The 18,092-nt window shown below is 33.3% G+C and overlaps 1 protein-coding gene across 1 annotated transcript in view; it reads right to left on the reverse strand.

Annotated features, from left to right (window-relative positions):
• Window positions 1-18,092, reverse strand: part of MS3_00010285 (uncharacterized protein) — a gene marked incomplete at both ends in the record, with an annotated part of 65,699 nt that overhangs the window by 29,632 nt on the left and 17,975 nt on the right. Inside the window, 7 exons of the mRNA XM_051218645.1 lie at window positions 955-1,215; window positions 3,366-3,565; window positions 5,324-5,602; window positions 10,187-10,340; window positions 12,745-13,218; window positions 15,164-15,327; window positions 17,043-17,448. Coding sequence (XP_051070240.1) covers window positions 955-1,215; window positions 3,366-3,565; window positions 5,324-5,602; window positions 10,187-10,340; window positions 12,745-13,218; window positions 15,164-15,327; window positions 17,043-17,448 — 1,938 coding nt within the window. The remainder of the gene's footprint in view (window positions 1-954; window positions 1,216-3,365; window positions 3,566-5,323; window positions 5,603-10,186; window positions 10,341-12,744; window positions 13,219-15,163; window positions 15,328-17,042; window positions 17,449-18,092) is intronic.

The raw sequence follows: 18,092 nt of genomic DNA on the forward strand, positions 1-18,092 counted from the left end.
TTTATAGATATTGTTAACTATCTAATTTGGTTTATAGATATATATGTCTCACTTTGAAATTAGTTAATACTTCTTCATCTATTTAGTATATTGCAACGATAACAAGTTTGTAATCTGAACAAATATTCTAGTCTAGTTTGAATTACAATCTATTATTTGAGAATCGGTTTAAATTATGTTAATAAGGTGTGAGGACAGTCCACGGGTGAACTCAAGGAAGCTCTAAGAAGCTCAGAAAGAGCCGAAGATATTCCATCCAGTCATCTTTTGGAAGAATATTCCAGAATCTTTATGTGCAGCTCCCCTATTAGACAAATGCTAGTAACCCTCTGTATGCGGATTGAATGATTATAATGAAAATTTCGTTTTTACTAAAAACTTTAAGTATTTTTTGGTTAGCGTTTTTTTAGTGAGTTAGTTTTCTACTGGATGGGGTCGTTAAACCCATGCCTAATCCTCCTCCTTTACCCGGGCTTGGGACCGATAGTAACTCTAGAATAGCTACAGGCGGAATCCTGAAGAGAAGCGGAAAAGTGGAAGGCTAAAGAACAAATTATGTCGGAAAATAAAAACAGATATGAAAAAGATGAATAACAACTGGAAAGAGCTGGAAAGGATTGTCCAGGACAGGGTAGGATGGAGAATGCTGGTGAGCGGCCTATACTCCTTCACGAGGAGTAACAGGCGTAAGTAAGTAAGTAAGTAAGTAAGTAAGTAAGTAAGTAAGTAAAAACTATAAATAACTGACAGTTCTGTATCATAAATGACACTATTTGGAATAGCATTCCTTTCACTTGTCTTCTGTCTTTTCATTTGTGACCTGAGAAGGTTCTAGGGTTTGAGTGCTCAAGTTATACGTGGTATATTAAGAATCTAAGCTCTAGATATAATGTGATGTTACTTCACACAAAATGAAAATATCATATTAATAGATATATTAATAAAATAACTAACCATAACATCTACATTATTTGATGTAACACGTAAAAAGTTTCCTGGCCATGCAACTGATTCAAATCGTCTAATATTTTTGTCTACTTTATGAACTCTCCAATATGCTTCAGTAGTACGTTCACCTGTGGCACGTAAATCAAATTTACAACTATTGATTTTAACTTCTGAATTGTTTTGATTAGTTTCATGAATTATTATAGGTATTAATGTTTGTTGAATTTCTGTACATAACCATAAGATTGTTTGGTCTCTTAGACAACCCTGTTTTTTTTTTCATTGAGAAAGAATAATGAATTTATATTATTAGAATATAAGATGATTACTAACATAAGAAATCAGAATTCACAGAATTAAATTAATCTAAAGTTTAATAATTGAATTCATGAGTAAAATTGAAGCTAGACCATCATGGAAAACCTGGAAGCACTGAATAGTCGTTTAATCGTAGTATAGGATTATTCAGCGGCGCGCATCTACGATCCCGCCCCGCGAAACTGGTGCCCAGGACCCATCAGTCTCGCGTGCGAACGCCTAACCTCTAGACCAGTGGGGTGGCATCCAACGGTGTTAACATCTAACTTCAATCAATCTGAAATTTCTCTTTACCTATCAAAAGCAAATATATATGCGTATCGGCAGCTGACTAAATGACTTGAAATTATATTAGTTAATCAGGAGAAATTGCGACAAAATTTCTGACCTAAGATTTAAGCTAAATGCTGATTGTCACGAAATCTAGGTTTAAGGTTTTTTTGACAATTCCTTTGATCTACCTAATTTAAAGTCAATTTTCTTCAGTAACTAGCGTCACTCGGTGAATCATAGGTATATGAGAAAGAAAAAAAGGTTTTACAGAATATCGTGAATTTGTTTTCTATCTTTCTGAATTTTGTACTAAAAACAAAATCCACAAAATCGATTATAAGATGGGATTACTTTTTCTGAAATCACTTATTAAAACTTCATGAATTCATAAGAATAGGAGACCTCAGATTAAGGAAATTGTCATAAGTGTTGGGAAAGTTTCGACATTTAGCGGATGATGGACACATGGGAACCATTTCGCATTAAAGATCGATCAGTAATTATAACATTCTTTGTCATTAATACCTAGTTATTTGTTAAAGATTGAAAGTGTCTCATAAGATTTTAAGCTAGAGAAGACCTCTGTGTTATTAGCATGATAGTTTATTGATTTATCCGCGATGAGTGTATGTTGATCAGGTCTTGATTTTACTGCTTTCATTAGATCTTGTGCTCATATACTACGTTGATAACCCGTCAAATTATTCTCCTTTAATAATGGAAGAGAAACTAAAGGCAGTATTTAGTTTGTGGTAATAATTTTGTAGAAGCCTTACGAAAACCCATATGCATTTCTTTCGTACCTGCTTTAAGCACCCATTATTTTTATCGAAATATATCAGCCATAATTCCCAAAGTTCCAATGAGATGCTGCGATCAATCGAGTTCAATCATGTTGTGAACGAAACAAAATGTAAATGATAGTTGAGCAGAATGGTCAGTTGACAGAAGTTAGAAATTTAGGGAACTGTAAACCATCCTAGTGATCTAGAGGTTCTACACTCTTCGTGATATTTGAAAGGTTTTGTATTTGACCTCTGATGGGGTCATGGATGTGTATTTCTAAGGATTTACATTCTAAGATGAAACGACTTCCAAATTTTCAGTGGTTACTTAACCATAGTTGGTCAGTATTGTGAAAATCCAAAGCGAACAATCTCCAAGGTACCCCATAATTATATATTATGTTTGATTTTCTGATTTTATTTGAGTTTTTTTAGATGATTTATGTTTATAATTAAAAACTATTCATGAATTGTGCAAAATAACTTATGATGTCTGAAGAAGTTCAAAGTTGATGACTTGAAATTTACTATTGAATTAATAACCTACTTCACATTCGGTGAATTTTCAACTTATCGTACTATATTACATTACACCTATTAATGTCCGGCGCTTTAACCGGGTTGGTGGATACGAAAGATCCACTTAGGGGAGTTGTAAAAACCCTGATTCCAAACCAATGGTACATATATGGGCTCCAAGAGCCTGATAGAATAAAAGCATATGAACCAATTGTTGGTCACCGGCTACCATGGGATCGCATTTCCTGACGTTGTTCCACTACCTTGTGTATCAAACCCTTAGGTCAAAGGCTTCGAGTGTGGCCCTCTAAGAAAACCACCTACTTCGGTCTAGGCAACTGGGCAGTAACTCAGCTCACACACAGATCAAGTGACCCGTGAGGCGCATATGTATTCGGTAACCCTCTGTACCAATATTTGTGTGTTCAAATAAATAAATTAATTAATTGACTCAAAACATATCATAAGTCGTAATGGTATAAATAGATGTACTGGCAAAATGAAAAAGAAACTAACACTTACTTTTACATACGGTAGAAATAACTTCCCGGGAATTGTTACAGGACCTGTTGCTCCACTGACGACACGACCGTCTGGTCCAACGTAAACATGGATCTTTCTAGATTGCAATGAATTCTTTTTGTTTATTTCAAGTGCAATGAGACGTTCTGACTGAGGGCGTATTTTAAAGTTGAAAAATTGTGAATCTAAATCCGAATTAACTAATAAAGTGAAATAAAGTATTTGAAAATATAATTGTTTGAATGTAATTGATTGAAATGTTATTTTGCGGTGAAAATTATGGTGTTACTCACCTCATTCATTATAAGCAGAGATAAATGGAGACTGGCAGTGGAATTCGGGATGCGCGTTTCGTCTTATTTGGGACTCGTCAGCCGGATATGCCTGCATCCTAGAGTTGATGTTCACTCTGGAACACTTGAGTGTACAATACTATATAGTTCCAAACGAGAATAAGATTGTTCATTCTTCTTGGTTTTAAATAGTCATATTGATGTCTCTTGAAATATCAGTGAAGAATTTGTATTCTACGACAGACTTAATTGCAGTAATATATCTTTATTGTTTTCAGAATCAGGCGCCAATGAAACATGAATATTTGTGATATATAACAGAGCTTATTTATTTCGATCACAGATTAAGATTACAGTTTATTTTAACTTTTATACTTTTTATCTCTTATATCCAGACTATCCTCCGAAATGCGCTGATACGGCTGAGAGTGGGGAGAGCTCTCTCTCTCTCTCTCGAAATCCTCTCAATGGCCTCACGTTTACAACCACTATTACAGAAGTTCTACTCAATGCCTTCTCACAGTGCAGATTTTGTTTATGAAAATGAGAGGACGAAAAGTAAATGTCTTCAATGGTGGTATAGCTTAGATCGACTCAACTGTAAGAATAGTGAAATATTGATAAAGTTCATTTTCAAGTAAAAAATAGCTAGCTGAGAATTATGAAATCCTTCGTTCATCAACATTAGTAGTTGTGGATAATAAATAATGAATATCTCTGAATGACAGCAAACCGGTTATAGTGACTAATTCGAATACTTAATTTTGTCAACTTGTATTCTTCATTACTAGTTTATATTGATATCAAGTTTATTCATTATCGATTCTAGAATGTTTTTTATTCTTAAATATAAATGAATTCTTCGTTCATACTGAGTTATCTACTCATATTTTCACTTGATCTTCCATTTCAGATTCTCATAGAAATACTTATCTTCTTCAATTCTAAGAAACTATTTGCTTCAAGACCAGACACAATCTAATAGAAATTTAAATGTTACAACAGGTTGATCTATAACCAAAATTATGTTTGAAGTTCATTTGAACTGTAGTGAAAGTAGTCATTATAAAATCCAGACTATAAGATATCTTCCATTTAATTAAGTTAATGACAAATTAACTCAAGGGTTATGAGATGTTAAGTTACGTCTTATCAACAAAACTTGGATCAATTCATTCTAATTACGTGATATAGAAGAAAGAGGTTGATGTATTAAAAAATCATAAACTTACACAAGGTAGTAAATCAATGCTTCTTTTTAAAAAAAATTAATTTACTGAGGCGAGACTATAATTTATGGACGGAACCATAACAGGTCTCGGATTTTGGCGCGAAATTTACCCATCCATTTGGATAAATAGAGTTTTGGCATTATAACTGATATCAGTTTGTTATGAAAACCCTAAATCTAATTCTTAACTCTAACCATCAATTGCAAATCACAATTCTATTTCTTCAGGTCGGTTTATAACCCTCATTTGATCCTAGTTATTAGGTGGACACTCTCAAGGTCACTATAGTGTCACTTAAAGGTCGTCTATAAATTATACTCTCATCATCTATTGATTATAATATGTTCCTAGAACTGATTATTGTTTATATTCTCTATAGACAAAACAACATTAGTAACAAGGGATAGAAAAAAAATGGTGTTATACAACTTACTTTTCAAATGTAAACCAGCTATTTCATCTAAACACATTGAAAGCCATGGATTTTGTACACTTGCAAATGAACGAATACATTTTGTATTCTTATTATGATTGTTCATTTTATTAGTTGATTTCAAATTATCATTTAAATCATTACAATATTCTATATTTTGATTCAATATAGATTGTTTATAATTATCTAATAAATCTCTTGAACCAAATTGTTGATGTAAAGATGATCGTGATAGTTTTGAACGTTTTGAATTAGTTAATCCATAAGAGACATTAAAAACTATTATGGAAAGAAATAAAATAAATATTTAAAGAGAGAATATCATTACACTTGTTGAAATCACGAGTCAAATGAAGCTAGGCCACCATAGAAAACCTGGAAGCACTGGACGGCCGTCTCGTCCTAGTAACTGACTTCAAGAGGCATTTCCTGGAATTCTATTGAGAAGTCGTTACCACCAGTGGAGTTCAACCAGGTCTGTTGTGAGATAGGAACTCACTGAAGACAATGGTGTACGGTGGCGCAATTTCGTGGATTGATTGAAGTTAGACATTAACACCGTTGGATGCTGGCTCAACGGTCTAATGGTTAAGTGCCTGGCGCGAGACCGACGGGTCCTGGGTTCGAGTCCCGCAGGGTGTGGGATCGTGGATGCACATTGCTCAGGAGTCCCACAGCAGGACGGAACGGCCGTCCAGTGCTTCCAGGTTTTCCATGGTGGTCTAACTTCAACTGACTCATGATTTCAACAAGTGAAACTTCTAAAAGTCTCCACAAAACTCATTCTGGTAGGAATACCATTAATTATAATGAAAGAGATTTGATGTCATTAAGTATGTGAGTTACTATGTGATCATAACATTATTGTTTATTAATAAGTAAGAAAAGAAATGGGATTCTAGGGTTTTATAGTTGCACATTTTGTAGAAGTTCACAATTATATATATTCGCTTTTGAAGATTAGTCACTCATTGATCATCTAGTCAGATTACTAAGAAATATTAAACTATGATTCATGGGTTATAGTGGGATACAGTGGACAGCTAGGATGCAGATGGACTATCGAGACTTCGCAAATGATCAAGCTCTTCTATTGCACATGCAACAACAAATGCAGGAGAAGATGACGAATGTAGCAGGAACTTCAGCAGTAGTAGGTCTCAACATACATAAAGGGAAAAGCAAGATTCTTCTATACAACACGTGCACCAATCGAATCACACTTGACGGAGAAGATTTGGAAGATGTAAAGACTTTTACATATCTGAGCAGCATCATTGATGAACATGGTGGATGTGATACAGATGTGAAGGAGCGGATCGGCAAAGCAAGGGCAGCATATTTACAACCAAAGAACATCTGAAACTCAAAATAACTGTCAACCAACACCAAGGTCAGAATTTTCAATACAAATGTCAAAACAGTTCTACTATGTGGGGCAGAAACCTGGAGAACTACGAAAGCCATCATTCAGAAGTTACAAGTGTATATTAACAGCTGTCTATGTAAAATACTTCGGATGCGTTGGCCAGACACGATCAGCAACAACCTACTATGGGAGAGAACAAACCAGATTCCAGTGGGAGAAGAAATCAAGAAGAGACTCTGGAAGTGAATAGGACACATATTAAGGAAAGCACCCAACTGCATCATAAGACGAGCCCTCACATGGAATCCTCAAGGCCAAAGGAGGAGAAGAAGACCAAAGAACACATTACACCGAGAAATGGAGACAGACATGAGAAGAATGAACAACAATTGGATAGAACTAGAAAGAAAGACCTAAGACAGAGTGGGTTGGAGAATGCTGGTTGGCAACCTATGCTCCACTGGGAGTAACAGGCGTAAGTAAATAATTAAGTATGATTCAAGAGTTATAGTAATTTTCAGTAAGTTTGTTTTAATTAATAAACAACCATCACGATGTAAGAGTGAGATGATTTCAATACGTTTATCTGTTTTACCTAGTTTTGGTTTATGAAGCCAAAGAATTATTAAGAGTTATCATAGGAGGTAATATTTTAGATTCTTGCAATTAGTCAAATGCAATCACCTTGTTATGTATGTTACATAGTAAGTCAAGAATTGGATTGAGGTCTTAGTGGATCATAAAATCTAGTAAGTCAATCAGTCATAAGTGTAAAAATGTGGAATGATATTTTCAAACTATACTTCCTATAATCATTCATGTCATATAGTTTATCATCATGCATACTGATAGAAAACTCTAGTTAAGCGGTATGCACATAATGATCTAATAATATCTTGAACAGAAAAAAGTGTAAAATAATGATCAGATTAAAGTATGATATCACTACTCACTATTTTAACCTTTTGAGGATAGATTATCCAGTTTGTAACCTTAAAAAGCGATGGCTAATGTAACCTAAAATGCATGTGATTTTGATGATGATTAATACGTAACTCTATACATAAAAGGCGACTGAAGTCTATTTATAATAGAACCTAGTAAAATTCGTTAAACATGGTTAGGTACTAGACTGAAATGCTATTAAACCGATAACTTCTTCAAACATTTCAACTAGACATATAGGTTTGTTGTATTTATAGTTTTCTGTGCAACGTTTTCTTTGAATTGAATCTTGAGGAACAAAAGTTCGGGTCTTCATTGTCATGAAGACCTATTCAAGAACGACAATAAAGCTTTTAAAATAACGGCAAACAGATATATGATATATGTAGTAGATATATTCTGCTCAATAATAATAGTCATTAGTTTATTCAATACTACAAATTTTGTTACTGTAAAGTCATTTCAGCACTAAATGTTCAATATTGCACTAAATGTTTCCAGTTTATGACTATTCAATATACATAGTATCTCTCACTTCAATCACAACAACCTCTACACCCATTCAGTTATCACAAATATTTTCTGTATCCATCATATTATTGAATACATGACTTCCCACGTGATCATCTTTCGTTTTGTTAAAGTACATTTACAGAGTAATATTTATCAACAATTGCTATGTTACTTTTAAGTTTTCCATTGTTTATGATCACAAAACGTTTTGTAGGGGCTTCAGTACTTGGGCTCAGAATTCTTAATAAATAATCTAAATCTTGAAGACCTATTATAATATTAACTCAGTTGTAAACTAGTTAGCCCAAATGTTTGGATAGATATTTCTTTAACAACATTTTTTAAATCATTCTCTTCTTGGTAGCGAATACTTGATAGGTGTATACTAAATAGTGAAAATTAGTAAGTTTTTGAACTAAGCTACCTAAAAGTACAACTAAGTAAATATCAGCTGGGGGGTGTGAACAAGTGCAGAACCAAAATTGTCATTCAAAAATTTAAGTTACTTTTAAGTAGGTAAATAAATATTACTAAATATATTCACTTCTACGCTGTATGAAATATGGATTACTTTACATTTAGGCTGTTGGTTGTTTGAAAGAAAAAGAAAAGTAGTAAATAACTTTGTGTAAAAAATGGTCTGACCCAAAGTGTTTTCTGTTTTTCACCACTTATTTTTACTTAAGTAAATTTTAACAGCTAAATTCATGAGTCTATCTAAGCTAGATTACCATTGAAAACTTATAAGCACTGGACGGCAGTTTTCTTCTAGTATGAGACTTCTCAGCAGCTTTAATACACGACCCCACATGCGAGAATCAAATCCAGGACATTTGGTCTCTCACGCAAACACTTAATTTATAGACCATTGAGCCGGCACCCAACTTCAATCTTGATCTTGCTCAGCCCTGCATCGATTGTCTTCAGTGGATAAATGTCTCACACCTGACACAGATTGGACTCCACTGGTCACGGTTTCTCACTAGGACTCCAGAAAATATAAAGGGATAAGGGTTAAAGCCATTTCAATTTTTAACGGTGGATTTGTTTGGACGTTATTTAACAATAAACCTTTTATCCATTCGTAGTTCATGCTGGCTACCCATTTTTTCTGAATAACTGAAGCAGGATGCAAATAATTATATCCTAGTAAAGGTTTATTAATAAGGTTTCTTTACATTTGATTTCTTATTTCAGTTTTATTAATTGATTAGGTACTGTCATTGGATCCCAATGTTGTCCTGAATAGTTTTATTTAGTTTCCGGTGTGTTTGGTACTACTACTACTGTGGTGAACAAGAACACGAGTGGTGACAACCAACTAGACTTGAGCACAAAACTACAGAGCATCTCACTGAAATCTGAGAACCATCTAGTAAATAGTTGATTTGCAAAATATCAATCGATTGTTTCAAACTTCACTGTTCCTTTTGTAAATATCAGTCCATTGTCTCACATTTTACTGTTCATGCATTTTCATATCAACTGTGTTCCGTTTCCGCTCTTTTCTTATCGATCGAAATACATTTAGGCCTGACACCGTTATATACTACTTATATGAATATAAGTAACCCACACCACACTGCTACTACTACGTTAAAATTCATTTAGCCTTGGTCTCTTGTAAAAACTAAGTAGCATTCAACTCATGTTAAACCATTATTTTCAAATTTCCCTATGGTATCCACAATTCATGTTTATTGTGTGGGGAACTAATTATACCTCCTGGTTGCTCATAATAAGAGAATTATAGTAGAATTAAAAAATAAGATTGTTAGTCGGGTATTGTACGTGTCTACTGAGTAACAGGTTTTAAGTACTTCTTTTGAGTCAAATTGTCCTTTTTTTCTAGAAATGCTATAATTAACTTATTTGAGTGTTTTGTCTTTTATATAAAAATATGTGAATATCAACTTATACAATTGAACCCGTTGTACTCGTTGAACCTAATCAATATTCTGTCAGCTATTGCTTATCAGAGGGTCAAATTCTTCAAATCATTAGTATAAAAAAACATTTAAAAAATAACTTTTTACCTTCTCCATTTCTTTGATTTGATACTCCGCTAACTGAATCAATCGGTTGACAATCAATACGGTTAGAATCGATTATACGCATAGGTGCACCAGTTAGATAACTGTAGAAAATAATTTTTGTGCCTGGTTTAAACTTCCATTTTTCAACCTGCCACTGTGTAAAAAAACAATAAGGAGAACAAATCACAGTTAATATTAAAAGAATCACAATGGTTGAGATCATGAGTCAATTGAAGCTAGACCATCTTGGAAAACCTAGAAGTACTGGACGGCCACTTTGTCCTATTGTAGACATTAACTTAAAAGTGTGTTTGATTGTTTATTAAAGTAGATAACTTATGGAATAGGGAATAATTTTACTAAAATGTACAAACTGAAAGCTTTTTACTTCATCAAATGAAAAATGACTTGTTAAAACGGCGATAAATGGTTACTAGTCTATTATATTACTAATAAGAGTTAGAGTTATCCTATTATTCATATCTAAGACTGAGTTTTATTCAGTCTTTGTTAGAATGTGTGTATCGTGAGCACATCACCTAGATATTTCATTATGCGCATATCATGAGATCCATAATGTATGGCATAAATGATTCAAAATAAGTCTTTCCACCGAACCTAACTGATATTTTCAAAACTCACTGGCTGTTTTCATTTATGGTTAGTTGTTTTTTGATCAATTTTGTATACATTAGTTCAGTTATATACAAAATGAATTCACATCGTTGTGCACAAGTTCAGATACTTTGTTATGCATATCTACCTAGCCTGTGGAGAAATTCGAATGCTTCACTTCTATCTAAAGTTTGTGCTGATAATATCGTTCAGAAGAATGATAAAAACTTCACGACCATACCATTCAGCTCAGAGAACAAAACTCTATCAAAAACAGGTGAATCCAGGACTTTCAAGTTCCAAACAACGAATGTGTTTTATTCCGGCATATTATTTCAATTGAATATGTTTGTTTTGAATTGTAGACTCATAGTTTATCACAAAGAGCTACACTGCTGAGAAGTACCATACTAAAATAAAATAGTCATCCAGTGTTTCCAGATTTTCCATGGTGGTCTAACTTCAACTGATTCATGAATTTAACTATAAAACTATTTTTAACTGTTTGTTCAATAAGATGACATATCATAAAGTACTTTTTAGTGAGGTGATTTTTTCATTTATTACATAAAATATCCATTAATGACTACTTCAGAGATTGATTTCCTAGAGTTATGGTAAAAAGTCATAATCAATAGAGTAAATCTTCCATCAGTAAAAATGAAGATTTGTTTTGGAAAAGTTTGAAAAGTTTGACAAATCAATATTAATCCAGACATTGAATAGTCTATTTTTCATTAAGAGATCTGAAGACATTCAGTTCATTAAAATAGTTATTCATTGCCTAACAATTCTTTATATTTTAACTATCAATTTATGTTCATGAAAAGAATGACGTCCAAACAATACTAAATATTCACCAACCTAACTAAATACTTGATGATTTTCACATTATTTCAGATGCTATTCAATGTACGTCAAGAATGTTTTCTTTATAACACTATTAAGCTTTCATATTTCATCTATTCACATAAGAAATATTGTTTATCATTTTCTATTCAATGTAAATATTTACATAAATTATGGGAAGATTAGAAATGTCAAAACAATATCAACCTTTCAGAGAATAGTCTAGACTAATGGTGAATGATTTGTTTGGTAATATTTCAGTTTCTTCATACTAGAATTATGTTCTATTGATTCATCGTAAAACTCCATGTATTTAATAAACTTTACATGTGATGAACAAATCATAGTTATACAAAAGTATTTTTAGTCAGATGATAACTTCAGTAGTTGAAATCATGAGTCAATTAAAGCTAGATCACCATGGAAAACCTGAAAGCACTGGATGGCCGTTTCGTTCTAGTATGGGACCCCTCAGCAGTGTGCATCCACGATCCCGCCCTCCCCCTCGAGATTCGATCCCCAAACCTATCAGTCTCGCGCGCGAGCGCTTAACCACTAGACAACTGAGCCGGCAGTCATCTAATGGTGTTAATGTCAAACTTCAGTCAATCCACGAAATTGCGCCACCGTACACCATTGTCTTCAGTGAGTTGGTATTTCACAACAGACCTGGTTGAACTCCACTGGTCACGGCTTCTCACTAGAACACCAGGAAATGCCTCTTGAAGTCAGTCAATAGTGAGCAGATGATTATTATCAGAAGGGGGTTTTGTGGAGAATTTTATAATGGATGGCTGATTCGTCCTACTGTGGGACTTCTCAGCAGTGCGCATCAACGATCCTGACTCGCAAGATTTGAACCTAGGACGTATTGGTCTCGCGCGGGAAAACTCAACCGATCCACGAATTGTTGAGGAGTATCTCAACAGGACGAAACGGTCATCCAATCCTTCTTGGTTTTCAATAGTGTTGTAAATTCAATCGACTTATGAATTCAACTATTTGATATTTGTCCAAATAACACAGACGACTATCAATGTGAATTTGGATTACAAAATAAAGCAACAACAACAATATAATATATATAGTCTTACAAATGTTTGTTCCTTTTGATATGCCATAATTGTTTCAATTAAATTAATTGTAAATGTACCATTACTATTAATTGGAATTAATTTAATTGGTAAAGAATTCATACCAAATTTTGTTGTTAACCATTGAAAACAAGGAAATATATAAATTGCACTTATATCATTATAAATATTATTCAAATTATTATTTGTACATGTTAGAAAATGATCATTTGTATAAGGAAATGATTGAGGTGAATGTGTAGAAGATGAAGATAATGTATTGAATATATTCATAGAAGAATTCATTGATAATTGTTGAATGATCACATATTCTAAATACCAGTTATTATTATTATTATTATTATTATTATTAGTAGTAGTAGTAGTAGTATTAGTAGTTGAAATATTCTCATTTCCATTATTATCTGATTCTAACCATATAGTAAGTGATTTTAATCGACCAAGAAATACAGCTTCAACATTGAATGAATTAGTCTAAAATCAAGATAAAGAAATTCTGAAATTGATTTCTTTTAAATGTAGGAGAAAAGATATTTCGGTGAAACTATAATTTATGGACGACCTTTGAGCGACGCTACAGTGATCTTGAGAGTGTCCACCTAATAACTAGGAACAAATAAGGGTTATAAAGCAGTTTGAAGCATAAGGATTACGATTTACAGTTGATGGTTAGGGTTAGGAATTAGATTTAGAGCTTTCATCACGAATTGATATCAGCTATAATGCCAAAACTCTATTTATCCAAATGGATGGGAAAATTTCGCGCCAAAATCCGAGATCTGTTATCTTATACGTGATTGGTTTTGTCCATAGTCTCGCCGATATTTTAAACAGAGTTTTGTTCTCTGAATTGAATAGTTTGATTGTGGAATTTTCATTGTTCTTAATCTTAAACCATATACCGGAAAGAGTTATAAAGCTATCATGAGTTAATCATTCGAATGTTCCAGAGTAATAATAATAGACAGCTTATGCTATCTAACTTTTAAATGATAGGAGTAATACCCTTTACAACTAGAAAAGACGTGGAGGTGTAGGGATAATATGAATACATACGTTCTGTTATGAAGGATCCAACTAAAAAGCATTGGAAAACCCTAATTCCAAACCAGTGGTATACATGGATTCCAGGGAACAAAAGGTTTATGAACCTAATGTTTGTGATTGGCTATCATGGGATTTCATCTCGTTACGTTGCCCCATTGCCTTAAGGATAAGATTTTCAGTTCAATGGCTAGCGGTGCGGCCTTCTAAGAAAGCCACCTTCTTTGGTTTGGGCACCCGGACGGTATCACAGCTCTCACACAAATCGAGTGATAACTGATACTGGCCTCATTGTTATTGTGTGGCACATGTGTATTCGGTATCTCGTTGTACCAATGTTTATGTGTTCAAATAAATAAATAAATGCTTTTTCATAAATTAAATTTCTCTAATACATTTGAGCAAGTAAATTAGAGCCCACTTTATTTTTCAACAATTCTTGTTTAATTCATATCATCTCCTGAATTGTGTAATCTTCGATCTGACAAATTCTTTGATCATTAATTACATTAATTTCTTGGATAATTCTGTAAACTGTATTTCTTCTAATTCTTCTTCCAATTTCTATCAATCCAAGAACTGATTCAAGTACTCACTCTTCATCTAAACATTTACAAACGCCAGTTAACAAACTTATTTTCCCGATATTCCTAAATTTATATTCTATATTACTGGAAAACATACTCGCTTTTAACTTGGCTGCTTATTTCGGCCATTCATGTGGATTTATAACTATAGAACTTACTTACTTACTTACTCTCGTTACCCCTCATGAATGAGCATAGGCCGCTCACCAGCATTCTTCATCCAAATCTGTTCTGGAAAATCCTTTTCAGTTCTTCCCAGTTTCTATTCATCCTACTCATGTGTGCTTCTAATTCTCGACGCAGTGTATTCTTTAACCTCGTTCTTTTTCGTTTTCCTTCAAGATTCCAGGATAACGCTTGCTTCATGATGCAATTTGATGATCTCCTCAATATACATGCTATCCGCCTCCAACGTCTCTTCCTAATTTCCTCTTCAGCTGGAAACTGGTTTGTTCTCTTCCATAGTAGGCTGTTGCTGATGGTATCCGGTGAAGGGACACTGAATGTGTTGCTTAGACAGTTGTTTATAAATACTTGTACCTTCTTGATGATAGTTATGCTGGTTCTCCAAGTTCCAACTCCATGGAGTAGAACTGTTTTGAAGTTCGTAGTAAAGACTGTGACTTTGATCTTGGTTGATACAGTCGTTTTTCAATTGCAGGATGTTCATGAATTAATGTTATCCGATTGTTCAATAAAGAATATATATAATACTTAATATAAAGTTTCTTAAAAATAGACTGTTTTATATGATACAAATATTAATGTTTATTATATTAATTACATACTTTCCCTCTTGAAAATGCATTCATTTTAGATATTTCTTCATTCCATAAAATTCTTGTACCTGTATCACCACGATCACCTTGTATTAATATATTTACTTTTGTTGTATTATTCATTCCTGAATTCCAAAGTTTACCAGTTTTTGTTATTACTTGATATTGAATTACTGATAAGAAAACAAAGAAGTATGATTAACAGGATTAATAATGATGATTAGTTTTGTTTAAACTAAATAAAATAATTGAATCCATGATTTACTTAAAGTGAGAACACTACTGTGAAATAGTAATTCATTAAACACAATCATGAACGGTGTAGTAATTTCGTGGATTAGTTGAAGTTAAACATTAACACTATTGAATGCCAGATCAGTACTCTACAGGTTTAACGTTCACGTGTAAGATCGGGGATCCTGGGATCGAATCCCGCAAGCGGGATCATGAATGTGCACTGCTGAGGAGTCTTATTACTAGAATGAAACGGTCATTCATTATTTCCATGTTTTCCATAGTAGTCTAGCTTTAATTGACTCATGAATTCAACTATTGAAAAAATTACTACAATCTCCACAAAACCCCTATGTCTTGAAGATTTAAAATACTAAACTATATAACTTTGAAGAAATAAAACATTTTCAATGCTTTTACATTTTCAGAAGGTGTTTGTGGAGATTTTAGAAATTTCACAGATTGAAATCATGAGTCAATTGAAGTTAGACTACCATGGCAAACCTGGAAGCACTGGACGGCCGTTTCGTCCTACGGTTCGAATGTCGCGGGGTGCAGGATCGTGGATGCACGTTGCTGAGAAGTCCCATACTAGGACGAAACGGCCGTCCAGTGCTTCCAGGTTTTCCATGGTGTTCTAGCTTCAATTGACTAATGATTGCAATCTGTGAAGCTTTTACATTTATGAATAAGAACAATGATGACTACAATATAGATTAATCGCCTGAATATTTTCAATGTACAGAATTACAGCTTATTTATAATAAAATAATAATCATTGATTATAATATAATTAATAGGGAATATTCATTAGGATTTTGAAATGTATATACTTTAATTAAAAGGGTAGATTCTGAATGAAATCCAATTAAAAGTATCATTATGCTTACTTCTAATTAACATGTAGCTCACTATAATTAAAGAGTATCGTACTTTTTTTTAAGGATTGAAGCAACAGATTTTATTGATTTATAGTTTAGAAGTTAGCCGATCGTGGTAAATGAAAAAAAAAAGATCATGAATAGCTACCAGGTTTATCTATATAACCTTATGCGTCTGGGAAAATCTGTGGGCATATGTCTATTTTTTACATTAGTGAAACATTCTTTCAATTCACTACCACCTACACAGTCTCCATCCTTGTTTTGTTTTGCTTTCATGGGAAGAAATTCTGATTACACTGTCTTAAGCATAATCGAATAGAGATTGAATATATAAAGAGAACAATAGTAAAGGGAATATCATTTGTTATATTTCCCATGTTAATTCAAAATGAAATACACACGAATTCAAGAATAAGCTAATCGGTCATTAGGCAGTGCATTTAAAATATGGGATAAAGTTAAATAGATAAGCAATACTATAAACTCAAGGAAGCCAGAATTAATATATCAACATATAAAGAGAAAAAGACATTTATTAAGATGACCATTGCGATGTAATTAACAACACAAAACTATCTACTTATTGGTAAAAAGGTAGTATAACGTAAAGTCGAAAATAATATGTTGTATTCATTTGATCTAGGTAGAATAGTAATTTATTCCACAGTTCCTCTTGTTTATCAGCCGTCAAAATTTAGGGCAAAAATACCAATATATTAATGCACAATCGGTAATATCACCCACCATTTTAGTCTTACAATCCAACTTACCAGGAGCTCTTTCCTCTTGTTGAAATAATGTTGTAATATCCAATGGATAAACTTTTAATATTCGTCCAAGTCTTGGTGCTTGATCAGGTAGTTGAGTTCCAGGTGCAGCGATTTCACGCACCAAACTGCCATCACCTTTAAAGCGTGATAACCATTTCATACATGGAAAAGAAATTTCATATGTTGGTATAGATCCTGACATTAAATTACTCTCTTCTTCAGTATTTAATAGTCTGGTTAAACAGGAAGAATTTCTTGTGCTGAATTTGAGTGAATTCATGGTCGTACTAGGGGGACTTTGTGTTAATCTTAGATATATTTCTTCTGGTAACCATTCGGGATATGTACCGTAACCATCATGACTTATACGTATCTTACTGATTTCCATAATATCATTTAAGGGTATCTAAAAAGATGGAAAACAAAATGAAGCAGAATTTCAGTTTTTATGTAAAGATTTTGAATCATAAACTGACGCTAACAAGAAAATGACTGAGAATCACTCATCCTCGGAGAGCTACTTCACTGTGTTTCGGCTAATGTTAGTCAATGAAGGAAGATATCTACAAAATAACAAAACCATAATAAACTACTGTACGAATAATGCTGATTGCAGTGGATCACTTGAATTAATGTGAATAATGTGGTCGAATGAAAGTTATCCAGCAAACCTGAATTACTAATGTGGATAGACTTAGAAGGAGAAAATAATTCATGAATAAAGTGAATCATTTTATGTGCCAAACGATATAGATATAAACAGAACAATCGTCTGAAGAACAAGCATAATTAACACTTTATGGTCCTATATTATGAACTAAGCATAGATAGCTATCAAGAACCAAAGTTCAATAGACAGCCGTTTTTCCCTCAGTGTAACACTCCTTATTACTGCTCATTCAATGACCGACTACAGATGGAACACTTGGGTTAAGATCAGGACTAACAATGATTTAAAAATGTAAATGATGACAGCCGATTAAATAAAGGACGGTGGCGCAGGATAAGTAGTCTACTGGTTAAGCGTTCGCGCGCGAAACCAAAGGTTCT

Source organism: Schistosoma haematobium, chromosome ZW, assembly GCF_000699445.3.
Source record: "Schistosoma haematobium chromosome ZW, whole genome shotgun sequence".
In the NCBI taxonomy this organism is placed as follows: domain Eukaryota; kingdom Metazoa; phylum Platyhelminthes; class Trematoda; order Strigeidida; family Schistosomatidae; genus Schistosoma; species Schistosoma haematobium.